Source organism: Rhinolophus sinicus, chromosome 5 (genome assembly GCF_057876585.1).
Source record: "Rhinolophus sinicus isolate RSI-liver-muscle chromosome 5, RSI-T2T, whole genome shotgun sequence".
Taxonomy (NCBI): Eukaryota; Metazoa; Chordata; class Mammalia; order Chiroptera; family Rhinolophidae; genus Rhinolophus; species Rhinolophus sinicus.
Genome location: NC_142505.1, coordinates 64,480,762 through 64,502,384, shown reverse-complemented (window position 1 = coordinate 64,502,384; position 21,623 = coordinate 64,480,762). Strand labels below are relative to the sequence as shown.

The window sequence follows — 21,623 nt, the reverse complement described above, 5'->3', positions numbered from 1 at the left end:
ACGTTGCCACAACAGCAGTAGTTTTCAGAAGGAATTTGTTCTCCCTCCTCCTCTCCCCCTCTTTCTATTTTTATTGAATATGGCTGTTCAATTCTTCATCCTATTTTTCAAGCTGACTTGCTCTGCTGTCAGCAGTTTACTTTTCTTTACAGTATCTGTCAAGTTACTCAGGTGACAGAAGACAGGACTTTGATAATTAGTTTGGGGCCGGTTAAGGAGTGTTCAAGTAGGCAAGCGAGGCATCCAGATAAACAGGTAGTTTGGTTGATTGCAGAGAAGGAAAATGTAAAGGAAAAGCAGCAGAAGCCAGATCAAGGGCATATCCCCGGAATGCGGGACCATGTGTTCTTTACAAATACATGTGACGAAATCCTCTAAAGTCTGCGGAATCTGAATTTTCTTTCTTCCTTTTTTTTGAAAGCATCCTGCCTATGTAAATGTCACCACAAAAATATCTCCAGAGCAGGTTCCCCACAGCCTGTCGGTGTGTATTTGTCAGTGTGAATGAGCTGTTTGGCCGGGGCTTGGTCGAGCCTGAGCACAGTTGTGATGCTGTGTGCTGCTTGCAGACCTGAAGTGAGTTAGGTACGTGTAGCATTCATAGATTGCTTTAAGTGGCGAATGCAACTTTGAAAATTACCTACGAACTCCAACCGATCATTCAACTTTGAAAGTGAAGAATTGCTTGAGGAATTCTTGTGGTTTCTTTGTCATTTAGAGAGAGCCCATCCAGCTACTGTGGAGGCAGGCGTCCCTGAGGTTGCTGCAAAGGGCACTGTTCCAGTGTGTTCTCCTCCAGTGTGCTGCCGCTGCACAGCACTTCCTGTTTATTCAAACATCTTTTTTACCACTCGGCAACCCCCCCACTTCACAGAAACAGCCAGAACCCTTCTACAGCAAGAAGACGGAAATCCAGAGGCAGACAGTACGCTCACTCCGTCAAACTCTTCATTTTCTCTGTAAGTGTCCAGAAGAAAAACAGGACCATTTTCGCTGGGTTCAACTTTTAAACTCGGGCTCCGCTCCTGCGCAGACATTCTCTGAAGGGCAGAATAAGATGACCCGGCTTGTTTACTGCTGCTTCTCCCCTCCCTCCTCTCTTCATCAAAGGCGGTTTTCTTTTTAGAGCTTTGAGAGGGCTGGTTCTTTCTAACTCCTTGTTAATTCACTCTTGCTTTCAAGTGTGTGTTCGGATATTATCAGCCAAGTAAGCAGCCATGTGTCGTCTGGGGTAGTTTTATAGGCTTGCGTGTAGATGAAAACCTCTTTCTGCTTATTTGTGACACTGTTTTGTGTTGCCTTTTCCTTCCTGTTATTACAAATCTTGCGAGTACAAGGACAGTGCCTTTGTAAGTCTGCCTCTGCAGAACTGTCCCCTGGTGTTTGCATCATGACACAGTCATCGTTTGTGAATCGGTCTTGATGATATTTGTACCAATTTCATGCCAATAAAAGTCAGACTGCTGAAACACGCACGCTCATTATCTCATTCATATTACCATTGTTTAAATCGGGTGGGCTGCAAAAGGAAAGAGAAAGCCTGCCCCACTTTCCCGGTGGCTGTTAACTTGGGTGTGGGAAGGCTCTTTTCGGAATTCTCACTGTGGGTGATGGGGGTGGCAGGGGAAGCCCTGGGACCTGGGGGCTGCTTCGCTCTGTGGGAAGAGACACTGGATTGCTCTCTCAGTCCTTTCTGTTCAAATGCGCTTTTAAACACATGGCTTGACATTTTTAAAAAGGGTTCTACCTTTTCCTGTCTGTTATTGTTCCTCTTGCCTCCTTTCCCTCCCTTCACATCCATTCCCCCAACCCTGACCCTCAACTTCAGTATAATTGGTGAACCAGGTGCTAATTTTTTTAAAACTATATGCTGGCCCGGGAATAGACAGGAAGTGGAAAATTAGCTCTTTTGATCCCAAGGGAATTATTACTCTGAACTTTGTTAGTCCCCAGACTACACATCCTTAAATTTTAGTGTCTAAAACAGCATCTATTAGTAGAGAGAAAGAAATGTGCTCTGTAGTTGTCCACACCTCTAACAGAAGAAACATTTAAATAAATAAAATAAATTAGTGTATGTGTGTACGAGTTGCTCTGCTGGCTTTTTTAATGTTCAGAAGTTGTTCTCCTTTGCAAGAAAAAAAAATACGTTTGTGACTGCCGTCAGGACAATTTGTTTAACAGTAGGAGTAATGGCAGGGAAAACGGAAAGAGTGACTGAAGGTATTTACTCAGATGTTAGTGTAGGTGTGGGGGCCGCAGACTCTGTGTGGGAACAGTGGGCCGCTTTTCTGGGTATCTCAGTCTGTTTGATGACCATCAAATTTCCCAGCTCACTGGTTTTGTTTTTTCTGGATGGCATGTTTGATTATTTATCAGAAGGGGAAGGGAGTAGCTGAAGCAAATAAACATGTGACCAAGTCCTGTTTTGTTTTCCACTCAGAAACCCATGTCCTTCAACAGAGATACAGAGAATAATAAAGGCATTGTTTTATGAGAAAAGGAAACTATATGTGCCATTTTTTAAAAAGGCAAGTGAGTTAACCCTTAAGATTCAGAAGGCTTTTTGCCTTTTGCAAATTTTCCAGGCTTTTTTACTGAGAATTCATCTATTGAGGTGTGTGGTTTTATGATACAGGATTTCCCACGATTAGCTGTACAGTAGTTTGGCTTTTCAAGGTGCTTTACATAGTTATGCCTGCCTCAGGAGCTCTACTGTGTGTGTGTGTGTGTGTGTGTGTGTGTGTGTGTGTGTGTGTGTGTGTACGCATGCGCGTGCGCACGTGCAATAAACAGGGATGCCATTGGACAAATCAGTAGCACCTCATATAGTTTTGCCGAAGGCTTTATCCTGACTTTAGCTCTAAACATGATCAGCTCAGTTAAAGGAAAATAGAACAGAATTTTTTCTTTGTGTGCTCAACATAGTTTATGAGCAGCCCACTTTTGCTCCTCACTCTCAAGGTGTCAGGCAGGTGCTACAATGCAGAGTTGACGTGTGTGCCTCGGTCCCTCAAGAAAACCTTCTTGTCTTTGATATTATGTAATGTTTGTAATGCCCTTCATGGTGGTTCTTATCTTGGATCAAGTTCTGTAGAGACCTAGGAAAAGGCTCACATTTACATTAAAAGTAGACTTTTTAAAAGCAAAAGAAAATGCCATTATTTTTGTTTTAATTCTCAGGTGGGATTTGCATGACCGTGTATAGATATTCTTCATACATGGGCACGCACTGATATATATGCACACATGGACACTTTTTTAAATAACTAGAGCGTGATTTTCTACAGGGGTTTCCTCATTATACACGTCCTGAAAAAATGATGGGCATGATCCTAGCACCGTGCCCGGCCCAGTTATATGCAGCCCTGGAAATCACAGTGAAAATCGGGTTTGTTGCCTATACTGTTTTGGAATGTGAATTGGAAATATGCACACACAGGGATCCCCTCTTTATTGACTATATAAGGGAACAATGCAGCAGACACTCAGACACAGTTCAGCTTCTACCAGTGTCACCCTGCACGTGTGTGACTAGGATGTGGCTTTTCTACGGAGAGGACAACAATGGAAGCACAGCCTTTCCATCTCCTCTGTTGTCATCTCAGGTGATTGTCCCAAAGGCAGCTTGTTTGGGTCATCGTGCTCTGTACTCATACAGAGCCCTTTGTCTGTGGAAGTCCAAGTCTCTGACTAACGCTAACTCGTTAATACTCAGAACATCCTTGGGATATAGGTAGGCTGCAGAGATCATCCCACTTTGGAGGTGGGAAAATGTCCTGTTGTTAAAATAGTTTATAATGTCCGGGTGAGTGTACCTAATGGTCAGGCTGGACCTGGAAGGGGCTTCACCTAGATGCCATGAGAACTTCTTCCTGTGACATCTTCAGCCCCGACCACAGGCAGTCTCATGAGAAAAGGTTTTACCACGAAGAGACTGGACTGGAAAATGTAGCTAGTGCGTGGTCTGGATGGTGGTAGGAGGGGGAGCCAGAGAGGAGGAACCATGCTTAATTTTAATCTCTTCGGAGTCAAAATTAGGAATTTGTTTTTTATAAAGATAGAGTGTGGCCTGAAAATTTTGATTTTTGTTTTGTTTCACTTTAACTCAGTATGATGTTGGCAATTTAACTTCCACAAAAATCAAGTTAGTTTATTCTTTGCAAAGAAACAGACACTTGGTATTGACTGCAGTGTAAGTCAGAAGTTGCTCTATAGTTGCATGATTTGGGGTCAGAAGAATTGAACCACTCTGTAACCCTAGATGTGACTGTGTGATCCTTCAGTTCTGGCTGGTCACGGGCCTTTTTCCAGCGGTTCTGAAGCACAGTGTAAAAATCAGTGACGTGCCATTTGCAGTTTTAAGTCTTGTTCAAGGCTTTTCCAGAAGTAGCAGCGTAGTATTTAGGTTGTTTGGCTCCCAGTACTGTTTGTTTGTTGGAACTTGGATATAGAAATTAAATTGGAAAAAAATCTCTATGCAGCATGTGGTTTTAATTTTAAAAAGCAATTTTCAAAAAAACCATAAATAATGTGATTCCAGTTTTGCTTAAAAAAATTACTTTTCTTAAGCATACCCCTAAATGTTGTCAATGTGTCATATGTAGGTGATGATATTACATTTCATTTTTCATTTTCCTAATGCATTTATTCATTTTCTTCCATCCTGAGCTTATTACTTTCATAATCAGTGATCATTTATAAAGCACTTTTTAAAATCATTTAAGAAGCCTTATTGGATGTCAGACCCTAGTCTATGCACTTTAAAAGTATTAATTATGATGTAGGAACTTTTATTTCCTCACATTCTTGCAGATGGAGAAACCAAGGTGCTGAGAGGTTACATAACTTGTCCAAGGTCACACAGCCAGCAAGTGTTAGAGCTGGGGTTCATATCCAGACAGAGTGACTGGCGGCTGCTTCCCCTCCATGCATGCTGCCTCTGTACACATATGTTAATGTTTTTTAAAAGCAAACTTTTCTGTCTTTGGAATTGCTGTGATTCTCACAAGGTCAGTAATTCCCCCAAATTTCCAAAGAATCTTATTTCTTCATGGCTGGAGACTCAACTTCCACCTTATGCTGAAGTGTGGTTATTGGAAGTTCCAAAGATCATTGTCACTCTATGAACACAACTCCGTGAACACAACTGTCTGTCTGATGAACAGTTTTGTTTTTAGTCCCCTTCTAAGAAAATGTTTCTAATTCTTTGGCCAGAGCAATTGGATCTGGTTTTCTTTTGCAGTATTCTGTATCTGAGATATAGATAGAGATAGATAGCTATTTATATTTTTATATTTATTTTTAGGATAAAAACTTCAAAAAGTTGACTACAAAGTTACTTTTGACTGTGACTTGGATTAACTAAATATATTCTTCTAAAGGTTTCTAAATTTCTCTTCTAAGGTCTGTCATGTCAAGCAAGTGGTTCTAGTTTCATGTGAATGGAAGAATTACAAATCCATGGATTTGGGGGATTAGTGGCTGTTTTTGGCTGTGTCGTTCCTGAAGTACAAGCGAAGGGATTCTAAGCCTGACTGTGTGACCTTTGGCATGTTCTGTCAACTTTCTGTTTCCATGTAGTAACTTAGAACCAAGGCAGGTGTGCAGGTGCCGTTCGGGGAATGTTAGCTGGGCTTCTCTTCTTCACCAGCAGCATTGTCAGGGTGGGCACCTCCCCCAGCTAACTGTTTGGCTTGTACGCAGCTGTTTAGCTGTATTGTCCTAAGATCTAGGCAGGGACTTGGTGAAGGCTTGGCGAGGGTCCAGAAGAGCCGTATTTGCTTAAGTGCCTTTGCGGGGCGGGGGGGAGAGCCAGCAGGTGAGTCACATACGCCCACTGGTCCTCAGTTTGCTTTTTGTACCATAAATGTTATCTGCCTTTGATTCGTTTGGATTCAACAGAAGATGCTGTGATTTTTCTCATTGTCTCTATAAAGATGCTGCTAATGGTTTGAGATCATTGGGAAACAGGAATCTTTGCTTCCCACAAAATACATTTCCTGAAGAATGGAGTAATGTATTGCAGTGATCATTTCATTTAATAGGTAGTTACATGACCAGGTACTATGCTAAAGATTCTCCATGTATATCACACTTGATCCTTATTATTTAATGTCTCTGCTACTATGTTTCCATACCTATTAACTGAGTATAGTAATACCTCAAAGAATTGTGAAAATTAAGTGAAATAACATGTATGTACCCTTTAGTATTTGTCTGGCAATAAGCACTCAAAAAAATTGTGACTTGTATTAGTATCTTCCCCATCCCCAATGACCAGGGACCAGAACAGTTTGAAGAATACAGTTGTTTGGAAATGCAAACCAAAATCACCATGAGATATCACCTCACCTGTGATATCTGTTAGAATGGCTGTTACCAAAAACAAGAGGTAGTAAGTGTTGAGGAAGATGTGGAGACTCATACAGTGTTGGTGGTAATGTAAACTGGTGCAGCCACTATGGAAAACAGTATGAATTACCATATGACCCAGCAATTCCACTTTTGAAAATATATCCGAAGGAAATTCAATCACTATTCCAGAAAGATATATGCACCCCCATGTTCACTATAGCATTATTTACAATAGCCAAGATGTGGAAGCAATCTAAGTGGTCATAGATAGACAGATAGATAAAGAAGATGTGAGATACATACATATATTATATATATGTATCCACAATGGGATATTATTTAGCCATAAAAAAGAATGAAATCCTGCCATTTGCGACAACATAGATGGACCTTGAGGGCATTATGCTAAGTAAAATAAGTCAGACAGAGTAAGACAGATACTGTATGATCTCACTTATATGTTGAGTCTAAAATAATTAGACTCATAGAGACAGAGAGTAGAATGGTGGTTGCCAGAGGTGAAGAATGGGAAAAATGGGTGAAGGTGGACAAAGGCTACAATCAGCCAGTAATAAGGTAAGTTCTAGGGATCTCATGCACAGCATGGTGACTAAAGTTAGTAACACTGTATCTTATATTTGAAAGTTGCTAAGAGAGTAGATCCTCAAAGGTTTTCCTCATGCTAAGGAAAAAAAAAAGTAACTATGTGAGATGGATGTTAACTAAACTTATTGAGGTGATCATATATATGCATGCGTGTGTATGCCGGGGCTGCCAAAAAATGTGTACAAGTGGACGCTTCTGTCCATGTTGCTCAGGTAGTTCACCGTCATCAGAAGTGTCTGGATACTGATGGGAACCACTTTGAGCACCTCTTGTGATTGCAGAAGTCACACGTGACTTGTATTCATATTCTATTACCAGTATATATTGAGTATTACAATTAATACAGTTTTCCTTTCTTAAAATGTATGTACATATTTTGGCACCCTCTGTATACACACACACACACACACACACACACACACACAAACACACACATATAAAATCATGTTGTACACCTGAAACTATTACAATGTTGTATGTTAATTATATCTCAGTATGACAGGGTGGCATTCACAGAAAAAAACTTTTTAAGTGAATATTTAACATCCTCCACCCTGACAAAGAGCTTGCAGTTATAGCATAGTGTGAGAATCTACAATAGGTGTTAAGAAAATAGGGGCCAGGAATCCTGCTAGACCTGAAAGGCATGCCAAATGGGTGGAGAGGAACAGATCTACCTTAAATGAAGGCAGAGCACAAACAGCAATCTAGGTGCATGAGTTGTGGCTGAACTTAGGTTAAATTGTGAGAGGAAATCTGCGCTCTCTTAACTCAGCCTCTCTGTTGTTTGATTCATGAAAAGCTCCTGTTGCAAAATCCCAAACTTGCCTCAGGTGAACTCAGGAACAGAGGACTTTCCCTATTGAGGCTTGAAGAAGGGAAGATAATCCAAGGATGAGGGTGACAGCATCAGTATCCCAAGAGAAGGTGGATAAACTTGAGTCGGTACCGAGGTGAAGTTCAGTGTGAGTGAAAGCAGAGACAGCTGGCTGGCTCATCCCTTCCTGTGTACCTGCCTGGGACTTGTCATCACAGCAGGGGAACCGAGAGCGCTACAGGGATTCAGAAGCAGCACTGGTCCTTTGGGTCTGGGAACATGAGGGAAGACTGTTGCTTGAAAGAACTGGATTGTGAACAGAGTTTTTAGGGAAAGGTAGAATTTATTTTTTTTAATTAAAAATGTATTTTGGGGCAGCCGGTTGGCTCTGTGGTTAGAGCGCAGTGCTCATAACACCAGCATCGCCAGTTAGATTCCCACATGGGCCAGTGAGCTGTGCCCTCCACAACTAGATTGAAAACAATGACTTGACTTGGAGCTGATGGGTCCTGGAAAAACACACTGTTCCCCAACATTCCCCAATAAATTTTTTTTAATTTATTTTTATCTTTTAACAACTTTATTGAGGTATCTTTGACATATAAAAACGGTTTAAGGTGTACAACTTGATATTTTTAGATATGTATACATTGTGAAAGATCACCACAATCAAGCTGAAACTGTATCCATCGATGACCTCTATCCTTTTGAGCGTAGTGAGAAGATTTAATTTAAGATGTATCCTCTTAGAAAATTTCAAGGATACAATACAGTGTTATTAAGTATTGTCACCAGTGGTACATTAGATCTCCAGAACTTACTCATTTCACACAACTGAACCTTCCTGCCCTTTGACTCTCTCCCCACTGCCCCTCCCCCCAGCCCCTGGCAACAGCCAGTCTACTCTTGGCTCCTATAAGCTCAACTTTTTTAGAGTCCTGGTATATAAGTGAGACCATGCAGTGTTTGTCCACAAAACACAGAATTTAAAGGGAGAAGATATTTGGAAGCCTTGTAAATGTGGACAGAGAACACCAAGAGTGGAATTGCAAATGTAGCCGTGTCTCCAAATGTCTTGGGAATGAGAGGATCTGTTTGAACAAAGTCGTGTGTGGGGAAGAGGCAGATGAAGTCAGGTGTGATACCTCAAAAAGGCATTTCCCTTCATCCTGGAGGCAAAGGGACCCACATTCATTCATGCATTTTTGGCTCAGTAGGGCTGCATATCCATTTGTCAGGGTAACCCATGGCCATTTTTGGTCTAATCAGTGACCTTTGCAGAATGTGAATATCAAGTTCTCAGGAGACAATGTTTGTTTTTGTTTTTCCATTCTAACTGCTCTCTAGACTTGTAACCTTGGGCAAGTCATTGAACCTCACAATCTTCCAGTGTTTCCACTTTAAGTCGGCAGCATAAACCCTTCCCCTGCTTCCCTTGGACATGTTGGGAACAAGAAAAAAAGCAACACGTGTAGAACAACTACCTGGCTTAGTGCTTGGCACATAGTAAACAATTCAGTGCATTGTTTTTATTTTAGTATTAAATACAGGGGATTTTTACCTTACACATGTCCCTATGTTTCTAGATGTTCCTTGTTTCTCAAATTGTTAAACAGATGTAATTAGTGCTATTTGCAATTACTGCTTTGAGAGTATAAACTACTAGAGCACGTTAGGCTTTTTTCCCTATCCAGGCTAACTTTGGCCAAGAGCGAATTAGGTCCACCTTTTAGATCATCAGTCTTGTTTGGGTCTTTACCCTCTTCCCGTTTCTCTTTCTTTCTTTTGTCCTTTATTTCCACTGGACTGTTGCCTCTGAACTGGTTTTCTCTCTTGCTTCTTTGCTCAAAAGTTGGGTAAGGGAAGGAAGGTGTTTCGTGAAGCAAAGCATTCATAGGTGTTTGTTGCCTCGTAGGGCGTTCCGAATGTATGTGGTTATATCACAAGAAGAAAAGGAATACAGCATCATAGTTGAGTAGAAACTAGGTTCATGTTACTAATAAAATGATAGACGACTCTCCATTATTTTGAACAGGATTCTAGCTAGGTTCTTCTGCAGGCTTCAGAATTAGCAAGTCTCACTCTAAGGTACGAAGAGATACGAATCTGGATTATACATAAGGAGAGTTGCTGGGCTGTCACCTCCTAAAAGGGAATTGCAGAAAACAATGGGTTACTACAGTGAGTTAATAGATCACTTGATGCATTTATCCTTGCACTTGATACCATATTTTCTACTTTAGGAACTTGGAGAAGGACTGGGCCTATTTGTTTATTTTTGGATACAATCTGGACCTTCCTTAACAAGAGCAAATGAGTTTGATGCAGCATCCAACTTGACATTTCTGCCATGTTCTAATAATCTTGACTTCTGTTCTATTAGGTTGGTGCAAAAGTAATTGGAGTTTTTGCAATTATTTTTAATATAATTTTTATTACTTTTGCACCAACCTAATACTTCACTGCAATCAATGCCCATGTTACCTATGGTCATAGCACGCCAGGCTCAGGCTTGGCGCACTGGAATGGAATCCCCCCAAAGACAGCGTAGGTGCCGGCCACGAGGTGGTGGGGATGCAGTGTCGGGCACTGGCTCGGCAGGGAGCAAACAGCGAGTGCTTGGCAAGGTGCGTCAAGGGCCCACGAGAACAGGTGTGTCACAGTGTGATGGTGGGGGCCCCTCTTGTGAGAGACTTCAAACCACTTCCTGACTGTAGCCATTAAACTTATTTCAGCTGATTTTGCAAAAGAATCATAGAGATCCTTTTTCTTTTTGTCTTATGAAAATTCCTAATGTTTACCTTAGTTAGCAGGAATTATTTTCTGTGTGGATACTTTAATTAAAAAGGTTATTCATAATTGCAAGTGAATATAGGGTTTGCTGATCCCTTTTGGCTTCCTAGGTTTGCTTTAGGGGCAGGACTTGTAGCAGATCGCCCCCTCCCATCTAGAGCCTCTCACTTCTGTGCTCGCGGCTCCTGCAGTCAGCATGTGGGATGGTGTTTGGACCCCACAGCACTAATGCTGGCTGGTTGTGGCACAAGAACACAGCTGCACACTTCTGTTCTCTTTCATCCCAGTTCTTCGTACAAAAAAAGAAAAAAAAAATCCTTTGTCATCTTTTCTCCTAATAAAATACACTCTAGTCAATTACCAACATTAAAACACACACACACACAACTCCCAACCTCGCTGTCCTCATGTCTTTGCATTATTTGTTAAATTTTAAAGTAGAACAAAAGTGCAGAATATAACTATTAAGTGTCATAACAGTTTAAGTGTTGTAACAGTGACAACCACTCCACGTTTATCTTAATGGACATGACATCATGTTAGGAAGAATTTGGGCATCCTGACATTGGAACTAGATCTAGAAGGTGGAGGTTCAGGCTGGTGTGCGATGATAAGGAATTTGCAGTGGTCCAGACGGTAGAGGGGTGTTGTGTCATGACCTCATCTCCTCAGCCCTGCACCTGGGCTAACACTGCCCATGGCCACATCTCCCCCTGCAGTGAGGACAGTGAGAACTCTGCAACTTCCATCCCTCTTCCTTTTGAGTGTAACTCGAACACATCGTTTTGGAGTGCTGCAGGAGTGGGATTATCTCTGCTCCACTTTTTCACCATGTCTGTCTAGATGCTGTCTCATAAACTTGTTTTCAAAGACTATGGAACATTTTGAGGAGCCATGCCCTCTGTGAATATCAGCCATTAAGGCATGTCTTCAAAGCACAGGCTGCCTCTCCAGATGCTGGAACTCTCGGGATGGATGATGCCTAGTGGAACCTTTACCTTCTAGGTCACTGATTCAAACTCAGTTGCCCAGTTGATCTAGGCCTCGCTGTCTGCCCGTCCTTGGGAGTGGAGCCAAGTGAATTGAGCACCAATGAGCGCTCAGATCTCTGCCCTCATTTGCAGCATCGTAGAGTAGACCAAGCTGTGACTTAAAGGCCCCCATGATTTTTTGATGGTTGTTACTTCCTGCATATTAAAATTTTAATAGGGGAAGTTTTGTTTTTGTCTTGTTTTTTTAACTTATGACACTAGTAATGTGACCTGATATTCTGCTCCAGTACTTTCTTTGTGTAGCTAACATTTATTTACACAATCACTAGAATCGGAATCTTTCCTTGAGCATCTAACATTTTCACAATCACTGGAATCCCTCTATGAAATTAGCTCACTTCCTTTTTCCCTTGTTAACCAAACGCTCCATTTGTAAATATCATATACATATGATAGTCGTATAAATATATATTTGCATTCTTGTTGGAGAACTCGCTGCCTTGGCATGTTGTTGATTCTGAGCGAATAGTCCTTTCAGCAACTATAATGTCTTTCTTTTAAGTGACCCACAAACCTTTCCATCCTGTGCTGGAGTGATTTCTTTGTCCTAAGCAAGGAGGTGACGGAGTTTCCCCGACATACTTGGTCCGGGTCCCACTACAGAGTGGTTGTTCTGTTGTGTTAAGTAAGGAGGACTCATGTTACGGTGGTTGTTAGTTGCTGGTATTGCACCAAGATAGAAGATTAGTTCAGGGGGGAAAGGCTCTCCACAGGGACTTAAGGTGTATGCAGAGGTTGAGAAATAAAGGAGAGAACATGACTCCTTTCCTACTGAGTTTCTCATGCTGCCTTTTATTGCTAGCTTTTCCTCCCACCCCCATATGCACAGTGACTGTTGATTAGCCTGTGAAATTATCTGAGAAACAGGTTTGATCTTGAGGGGTGGAGAGAGTCTAGGAAAAGAAATTACAGGAAGGGTGGCTGACTCAGCTGCCTTTGAAGCTGGAAGTGGTACAGCTTCTCAGGCAGACAGGAAATAGCCAACTCTTCCCAACCGGCCAATAGCACACACTGTCTTCATTCTTAGGGTGTTTGGGACCTCACACTCAAATGAGGAGATTCACTCTGAACTGTTGTAAATTATTTGTAGGAAGAAACACGTGTTCGAAGTTTGCAGCTAGTTTAAAATAGTTTCAGATAGAAGAACGCATGGATGTATTTTGTTTTCATGTCCCACTTCCTTTTCAGAAAATCAAAATGAGATTGATCTTTAAGAACAGCTAATTAGTAATGTCCTTGCATCTAAGCTAAATTCTAAAATTGTTTTGGGCAACTGATTGCAAGCTTTGTTTATATAAATTTCTGTCCAATGGCATCTTTGGGGAACCTCAGAATACAAGTAAGAGTCTAAGATGGGTTGGCAGACTTCTCCTGTAAAGGGTCAGATCGGAAATACTTTATATTCTGTGGGCCAAACAGTCTCTGTTGCAAGTACTTAACTCTGCTTTGTGACACGAAAGCAGCCATAGACAGTATGTAAGCAAATGAACTTGACTATGTTCAAATAAAACTTTATTTGTGGACACTGAAATTTGAATTCCATATAATTTTCACATGTCACAAAATATTCTTCTTCCTGTTAATTATGTTCCCAACTTTTAAATAAGTAAAATCCATTCTTATCTCATGAGCTTAACAAAAACAGGTGATGGTTTGGATTTGAGCCACGGACTCTGTAGTTTGCCGACCGTGACCTAAAAGTGCTGCCAGTCAGAGTTTTGGAAAGCCACTGCGTGTCGGTGCCATCTCAGACCTCTTCACAAAGTACGTTATATAAAAAGTTATGTGAAGGTTTTCTCCTTCTCCTGGCTTGCTTTATGTATGTGTGCATGTTTACGCAAACCGTATTTTATGTAAACTTGTTAATGTTTCTTAAAACATGGTAAACATGTTTTTGAACATCAGCTACCTTGAAAAACATGCTAAATATAGGGATTCCTAGCCCCTAAAATATAAACACCTGCTATGATCTTGAGATATAAATAGCTCAAAAGTTGTAAACATACTTATGTAAAACATTGTTTGTAAATAACAGATGGTATTTATTTACTAAGAATATAAAGGCACTGATGAGAATAAAGTAATCTTGAACCAATAGAATAGACCAAAGATGTCCAGGTCTCCAGTTAGCATAAAAGCCTGGCCTGCCAAATAGCAACCAAGCACCAATCTCCCAGACTCCCTGAGTGCTGCATACTGAGTACTGCGCTGGCTATGGCCCATGGAGTGGTGACCATAAGGCGACGCTGACCCCTTGTGTAGGTAGGGGCAAAGATGACAGCCACAGCAGACAGGGAGACTAGACAGTTCACAGATGGAGGCACTGTGTGCCTTCCACCCCTTCTTCTGTTAGCTCACAGAGCCTTTTATTTTCGCTTATTGAAGGGAAATAAATGTGAGTATGTGCAACTGGGCTCTAAGTGCCTGGTTTTATCAGTCACCTCCACTCTATGACATCCTTGAACTGTGCCTTTACTGTAACCCGAGCTGTGCACTCACATACAGCACCACGTTATGCAGTGCCAGGCAATTGTCACATCTGTTATAAAGGAGGTGTTGGCTCAACTCAGCCCAGGACTGCCACCAAGAGTTAAGAGATCGCCGGAGACGGGATGGGACCTTTTAAGGTATTTACATTAGCAGTTGGTCTGGAACTTGAGTCAGAGTTGGTTTTGCTTCCTAAAAGCAAAACGTTGTCATTTATTGATATCCTTTCTCTTTGTGTGGGTCTCTGCTTCTGTGTCTCCCTTCCCTTCTCTCATAAACACACAAACACATGTCTGCATACCTTGTTAGTCTCAACCCAAATGATCTAAATTTATCTCCAAGCAGGATACCTTTTTTATATATGCATAAGTTTCAGGTGTGCAGCAGTATAATTCGACACCTGTGTACACTTCTAAGTGGTCACCCCCAAAAGTCTGGTTACCATCCATCACCATACAACTGGCCCTCTTCACACCAAACAGGATATCTTGAAGGACCTTTCTCCAGTTGTGACGGAGATAGTGTTACGAAAATAAGAAAAGCGCATTCTTACTTCTTAGTTGTATTGGAACAGATCTCCGATGGTCAGTGAGTCTGAGTTGAAAGACATTCATCTGGTTTGGATGAACATAACAGGTGAAAACGGCTATTAGGTACACATGTAAGGGAAACACAGTGGACGTGCTCCGTGGACAGGTCTCCCATGCAGTTCCCAAAGGGGACCCATCAATCATTCCAAACTTTCCACTGACCGACAATGAACATGATAATAAGCATTGTTTGACTTTCTACAAATGATAGATACCAGAGATTTGTATTATAATGTTTGAACACATAGTCTTGCACACTAAGGATTTCTCTTCTTTTTTTGTGTCACAATTTAAAACCTAGATTACAGTGACTTACTTATATATCATGGAAATCAGAAAAGCAACACTCTTTAGTGGTTGATTTCATAGTGCTTTATAAGTTCTAATAAAATGTTTTAAAACTCTAGCCGAGACCTAAGTAGATTGGGTCGGGGGAGGGGCAGTTTGTCGCTCTGACTTTGCTCCCACATTCATGGTAAGGCTAGGGAATTATTGTGGAATAATTCATAATCGTTCATATCAAGCTGAATAATTCTTTGCCGCAGTATTGTTTCTCCATCACAAATATTTGAAGTTATTTCACCTGTTTGCATTCGTTTTGAGGAGATATTTGGAAGCCAGTTTGTACATCTTCATCTGGTCTTCTTCTCTCTTCTCTAGTTTGCCTAAAATTCCCCTCGTGTTTCCACCAGCTTCTCCACCTCTTCTGCCCTGTGCTTCCATCTCTGATCACCTTCGTTAGTGAGGCTCAGCCTGAAGTGCTCTGAGGTCCTGGGGTTCATGGTGTGACTGTGGAAGTCCACGGACTCCGTGCTGGGTCTGAAAAGTCTATTATGCACATAAATGACATGTTTTTCTTCAAATCAGCAAAATAATTTCTTCAAACCAGCAAGGATTCCAATAGCTAATTTGAAATGTATAATCCTTATATAGAGCCAGCTCAGTAAGCATTTGTTGCAAACTTGTTTAGTCCTATACTTTCTTTTGCTTAAGTACGTTTATGAGAACAGCTCATATAAGAATAGTTCTTTTTCTCTGTGTGTACCTTTTTTTATAAAGACACTTAATAGCATCCCTTTTACTGACATGAGGAGTTAATTGTATAGATTCTTTGAGACTTGGTTATTTACATTTTGAGTACCTGTTCTCCAAATATTTGGTAAAACGTGGTAAGTTATTTTAACAAAGATTTGTGACTGTGCAGTTGTTTTTACTTTTGTTTTTCTTCACTTGCTCTATTTTAATATTAAATGCGTGTAACCTTTCTCCTCTTCCCCACCCCACCGTGTCTTTCTCGGTACCATCTTTTCACTGCCATCTACACTCCCTCTGTCAGCCTTTCCAGGTAGCAGATCTTTGTAGATCCCTCTATTACTCTGGGAACGCTGATAGTCACACTTAAAATATGTAGCAGTTCCCTCTTCTACATGAAAAAGCTGTAAAACCTCATGTGAAATAGTTAAGGGCACATATATAGTAGGAGAGGAGAGGCTTTGGCTCCTGCAGGCACTTGCAAAGGGGACTATTTTTCTTATATGATTATAAATGAAATCTTCACTCTGCCCACTTTTACACCTACGCATGTACTGAGCGTCTCCAAGGAGACAAGGAAACCCTGAGTCCAGTGACGGTACATCCTCCTGCGAGATAGCAGGCTGGAGCCTCAGGCAACTCTCCCAGGCGACCTGGCTTCCAGATGCCCCTCTCAGACAGCCTGTTTTCTCGAGGCTCTTCTCGAACATGTCTCTCCCTTCCCAGATGAAATAGCCTGTGTGTTGCGTCAGAAGGGCTGGTGTGGTGAGTTTAGTAGGCAGAAGGCCTCCCGGCGACAAGAGGGGTGGGTGCAGTAGGAGGTGGGGTAGAAGAGTTCCATCTTTCCCAAAGCCTTTTCTTTGTTACCCATTTATTTATCTGTCCTTCTGTTTCATTGCCTCCCTTTGTGCCACTTAAATACAAAAGCACCACTCCACTCAGCCTTACAAAGTGTCATAAAAATATTCTTTGTTACAAGAGTGTAGTTATGAGCTTAATTTAGTGAGATTGTCCTTTTAGGAGAAGTACTACTCTTGCTGATTCAGCAATTTATGTGTCCACTTATGGACCACAATCCTCTGACCACTCTGTTTTCCCCTCTCCTGAGCTCAGTGCACAGGAACCGCGTGCCATGTTCCCTTTCCCCCACTCCACGGTGTCACTAAGTTTTCGTGAAACGATACACAGTATTTTCTTATCTAAATGAAGTCTCTGCTCCACTCTGAGCAGTATGTTACCATTGTATGTCCATTACGCACATTGTCTAAAACTGTAGAGCCAGATCCTTTTGCTAACGTTGGCCACATCTATGTGTGCATCTTTTTCGAGGCCCAAATAATTAGTTACCGTATAGAAATCCTTATTGGTGTAATCACCAAGAAATCTCATTTCTCTCTAACCTCTAGGCACATTATTTAGTGAGCATTCTTGGGTTTTCTTCCATGTGTGCATTCGTGGTTCTCAGCTGTATTGACTCAAATAACCTAACTTCTGTGATTTTCTAGCACAAGTGTGCAAACTTCAGGTTTCTGCTCCTGACCCTGTGCTCCCTGTGGAAAGGCGTGGCTAGCTATTATTCCTATTCAGTGCTTTGACAGTGAATGTCCCCTGAGGGTTTATTGATGGCATATTTCTTTTCTATTTTATTTGAACTCTTCAAAAAGATTGGTCTTAATGTACAGAACAGGGAATATAGTCAATAATATTGTAATAACCTCATATGGTGACAGATGGTGACTAGACGCAGTGTGATCACATCGTAAGGTACATAAATGCAGCATCACTATGTTGCACACCTGAAATTAACGTAATACTGTGTGTCAACTATACTTTATTTAAAACAAAAAAGACTGGTCAGTCATACCTCTGGCACTTCGAGGACTCTCCTGTTTTCCTTTTGCTTTATCTCCAATTCATATCACTTCTCCAATTACTGCCTTTAAATAAAGCCGTCTATGACATAAGCTTGAAAGATGCATCTGTAGTAGGCAGAACCAGTGCTGTCCATAGGTACCCAACGTACTTGTAGAGGTCCAGTTCACACAGTTTTCTCTTACATAGCTCACTGAGGTTGTCCTCGGTACACCTCGTCTATTTGGGTCTTCCTTCCCAAATGACTACATCCATAGTTTGGTGCGTCACTTAACTCTCCCTCTTTATTTGGACTTAGATGAGGTAAAAGCGTTACTTTGAACATGTGTTCCCAAGTTCCCCCAAGAAGAATTGGAGGAGGGTGATGGAGCCTCTGAAAAGAGCCCTTTATTGTCTTCTATGTCTCTGTGTTTGCCCAGATCCTTCCTGGCTTCTCACTGCCATCCTTCCTCAAAGTCCTAATCATTCGTGCTCCAAGTTTTATGTCAGACTTTTTGTAGGAATAAAATGCCTGCTTAGATGGGTTGCTATGCCTAAAGAACCCACTAAATCTAAGAAAATGTAAACAAATTCTGGAAAGTTTTCCAACTTAGACTGGCGGAAAGTTTGGTTTGCTGTTTCATTTGCCTGGAAATGGGAAAGTCAGGATCCCATTCTAAAGTGCACTTTTTGGAGTCCTTTTGTGAAAGAGGCCCCCGAACCTGTGTAGTCACAGAAATGTTTTTCTTCCACTTTTCCTTGCAGGCACTTCAAGTGGCGAGACAGCTTCTTCTTCAGCAACAACAACAGCAGCAAGTTAGCGGATTAAAATCTCCCAAGAGGAATGACAAACAACCAGCCCTTCAGGTAAAAGTTCTTTTTAAAAAATGACATTGTACACTTTGGGATAGCTGATAAGCAATTCAGAAGTGGATTGTATTGAGAATTGAAAATCATGTAATAAAATCTTCTGCAAAAGGTACATTTTTAGTTTACCAGCGGAGTATGACATTTTAGGGAAAATGGCTGTTCAACCAAAAGTTTTGTTGTTGGGAGTGACAATTAGACCGTATAACAGGAAGATGAGTAGCTGCAGCTGTGTGTTGCTTAGTAGTCCGTGTTATCTTACCACTGAGAAAAAGTTTATAGTACTCGGAATATTACCTCATTCTCTATTGATGGGTCTAGAAATTCTGTCATGATGGGATACACATATGTGTTACTTCAGTGCAGTGGTTCCCAGATGGGGGAGAGTTTGCCCCTCCCCTCCCCTGGGGACAATGGGCAATGTCTGGAGACATTTGTTGGATGTTACAACTTGGGGGATCATGAGTGCTACTGACAGTCTGGTAGGTAGAGGCAAGGGATGCTGCTAAACATCCTATGTTGCATGGGGACGTCCCCCAAACAGCATTATTCAGCCCCAAAAGCCAGTAGTATCAAGAACTGCTATTGGGACTGAAGAGGACGTGGTGTTTTTCATATACCCAGTCATGAGTGTAATACACACTCTGCTCTTCAGTGGATGTTTTCAGTATACTTCTGAATCACTGATAAAAAATGACAAGTAATTTTTGTATAAAGATACTATGAAAGATTGTTTTAGTGACTTCTCATTGTAGGCACATGAGGATAGGGGTTAACAGAGTAGGAGGAGGAGTGAGGTCATAAAAATCTCATTTACATTATTTGTTGGACTAGAAAATTGTGATAGAAACTTCAGAGAAACTTGACTCAGGGTATTCACACTGACATCCAAGACAGGGCACTTGCAGGTAGGTACTGGGTAGCTTAGCTACTTTCCTCGCCAAGGGTGGGCAACCCAAAGTGGGAGGCTAAGATGAGTTTCTCACACTGGACATTTGGGGACAGAATCTAGAAACAGTTGCTGATGGGCATAACTTGGTGCTAGTTAATTTGATCACAAGGTTAATCCAGATTCTAGATTGTGTTGACCTCTCTCTGATCAGAGTGAACCGATACCCGTTCCCACCTTATCGGGCAAAGATCAAATTGACAGTGGGCAAGAAATTTCTAGTTTTTCTATATCTACTTGGGAAACCATCACTGTTGAGGCAGAGTTCAGTGCTGTAGCAACACTTTATTGGAACAGTTGAGTGACAATGCGCATTGTTTACTAACACTTCCAAAAGCACGTACTTGGTAACCCATCACCAATCCATATGCCTTTCAATGTGTGTGAATGCTGGGGACATTTTTAATGAGGTACAGTGCCAGTGAGGTCCCATGTCAGGTGCTATAAGAAGTGCTTTGTTGTGTAGATGTCTTAAGAACAGCTCTGGAGGATGAAATATGACTGTGTTGACCTTTCAGCTGTGAGCTTATTTGTCAGGATTCAAATAAGTTGAAAGGATCAAACTGAACAGTTTCCGCAGTCAGACTGGGAATTGTGTTTCAGAGGTCAGCAGTGGAGGCCACATTGCAGATTCCAGAACATAGCCAATTGTTGGTACATATTAAAGTGCTGGGGCATCTCCTGCAGACAGAGACACAATTAAAATTCTAATTTATTAATGTATACAGGGAGCGAGCCTAGCCTGTCACTCAGTGATTCAAATGACTGTCCATTCTTTTTGCTTCCCTCCTGGAGCTCACACAGTCTTAAAAATACTGAGTCCTCTTGAATTTATCAGGCCTCAAGTGCATTGGAAAAATGACAATATATTATTGGAGGCTGGAAATCTTACACTTAGTAGAGCTTTGGCTAGAGATAAAGAAACAGTACACACATACACAATCTGTCTGATACACTGCTCTTCAGTATTGAATATCATTTGTTATTTTTTTATACTAGGCTTATTTCCCCTCATACTTGTTTTTTAAAACCATATGGCATTTTTAGGTAACTTCTTTTCTAAGGTGAATGAAGTTCCTTTAGGGCTAAATATATGAAGTAAAGTTTCAGGGGATTTCCTTCTGAGGGCTCTTTATCTTCTTGCCCGTTGTGAGGTTTTTAGCCACCAGAAGAGTATAATACAGAGAGCTTCATTTTTCTTGGCAAGGACAGTGTCAAAACCACTCTAACACATTCTGCTGAGCACTTCAGTCTGTATAAAAAGTGTGGGATGAGGGGCCATCTTGAGTGCTGGTCTCACTAAAGAAGATGTTTTGAGTCCCTTCCTACCTTCCTCAGTGGGGGGGTTGACAAGCAGAGAATTTAGACCAGCTGTAAGAATTGATTGGGATGAAAAAGGAGAGTTGGCTGACTGTGTGTGTGTGTGTGTGTGTGTGTGTGTGTGTGTGTGTGTGTCAGTGCATACGCACAAACATGCATTATAGACTACATCTCCTCAGCTGCCTGGTAGGGTCATGCAAATTCACTAACTTTTATTATGTTGGCTGGCCTTCCCTAAACAGAGAAATTACTAACCTAGGTCACATGGTATATTACCTCATTATAAAAATACGTGTGTAGTCTCAGTGATTCATGGAAGGTATAACCTTCACATTTAAATATGTCTTTCCATACCATGTCTTCACTGGGGCATCTCGGCTAGAATGGCTCTAAAATGAAAGGAAAATCCTATAGTAAATCTGAAGTGTTCTTTTCTGATCTTCTTACCCTTCATAACTATACTGAGAGACCCATTTTAGCAAATTTCAGATCCTGCACATAGAGGAAGGCTTGACAGGGAAGAAGGATTTCATCTGCCGATAGCTTGAGGAAAAAAATGAATCCCAAATCCCCACATACACTGTGACTCATATTTTAAGCATATCTCACACTTCCCTGCTTTATGTTTGGCAGCGCTCTCCAGTTTCACAGGCTGATGATACAAACAAAAGAAAATGGAAAGTTAGAGGAGGTTATAAGTGGTTACTCAATAGAGATCACAAAATGTAGTCAAATATCACCAATTTGAACTGATTTCACGGAGAGTGAAGAAGAGAGAAATAACATTTTTTGCAGATACATATATTAAACTAAATCTGAACTGGCCAGATTCTTGGGTGGTGATGTGGTTTATATAAAGGATTAATTGGGTATAGCTATCGCTTCTGAAGTTCTTGAAAACT

At 41.2% G+C, this 21,623-nt stretch overlaps 1 protein-coding gene across 9 annotated transcripts in view; it reads left to right on the top strand.

Moving 5' to 3' along the window:
- The window catches only part of FOXP1 (forkhead box P1), a 579,583-nt gene that overhangs the window by 417,007 nt on the left and 140,953 nt on the right, over positions 1 to 21,623 (top strand). For 8 of the 9 annotated variants that reach the window (XM_088798543.1, XM_074313283.2, XM_019746870.3 and 5 more), the window contains one exon: positions 18,351 to 18,452. In XM_088798543.1, the coding sequence (XP_088654669.1) occupies positions 18,351 to 18,452 (102 nt within the window). Of the gene's footprint in view, positions 1 to 875; positions 960 to 18,350; positions 18,453 to 21,623 lie in introns of those variants that run through there. The other variant, XM_019746873.3, reaches the window with a different exon arrangement.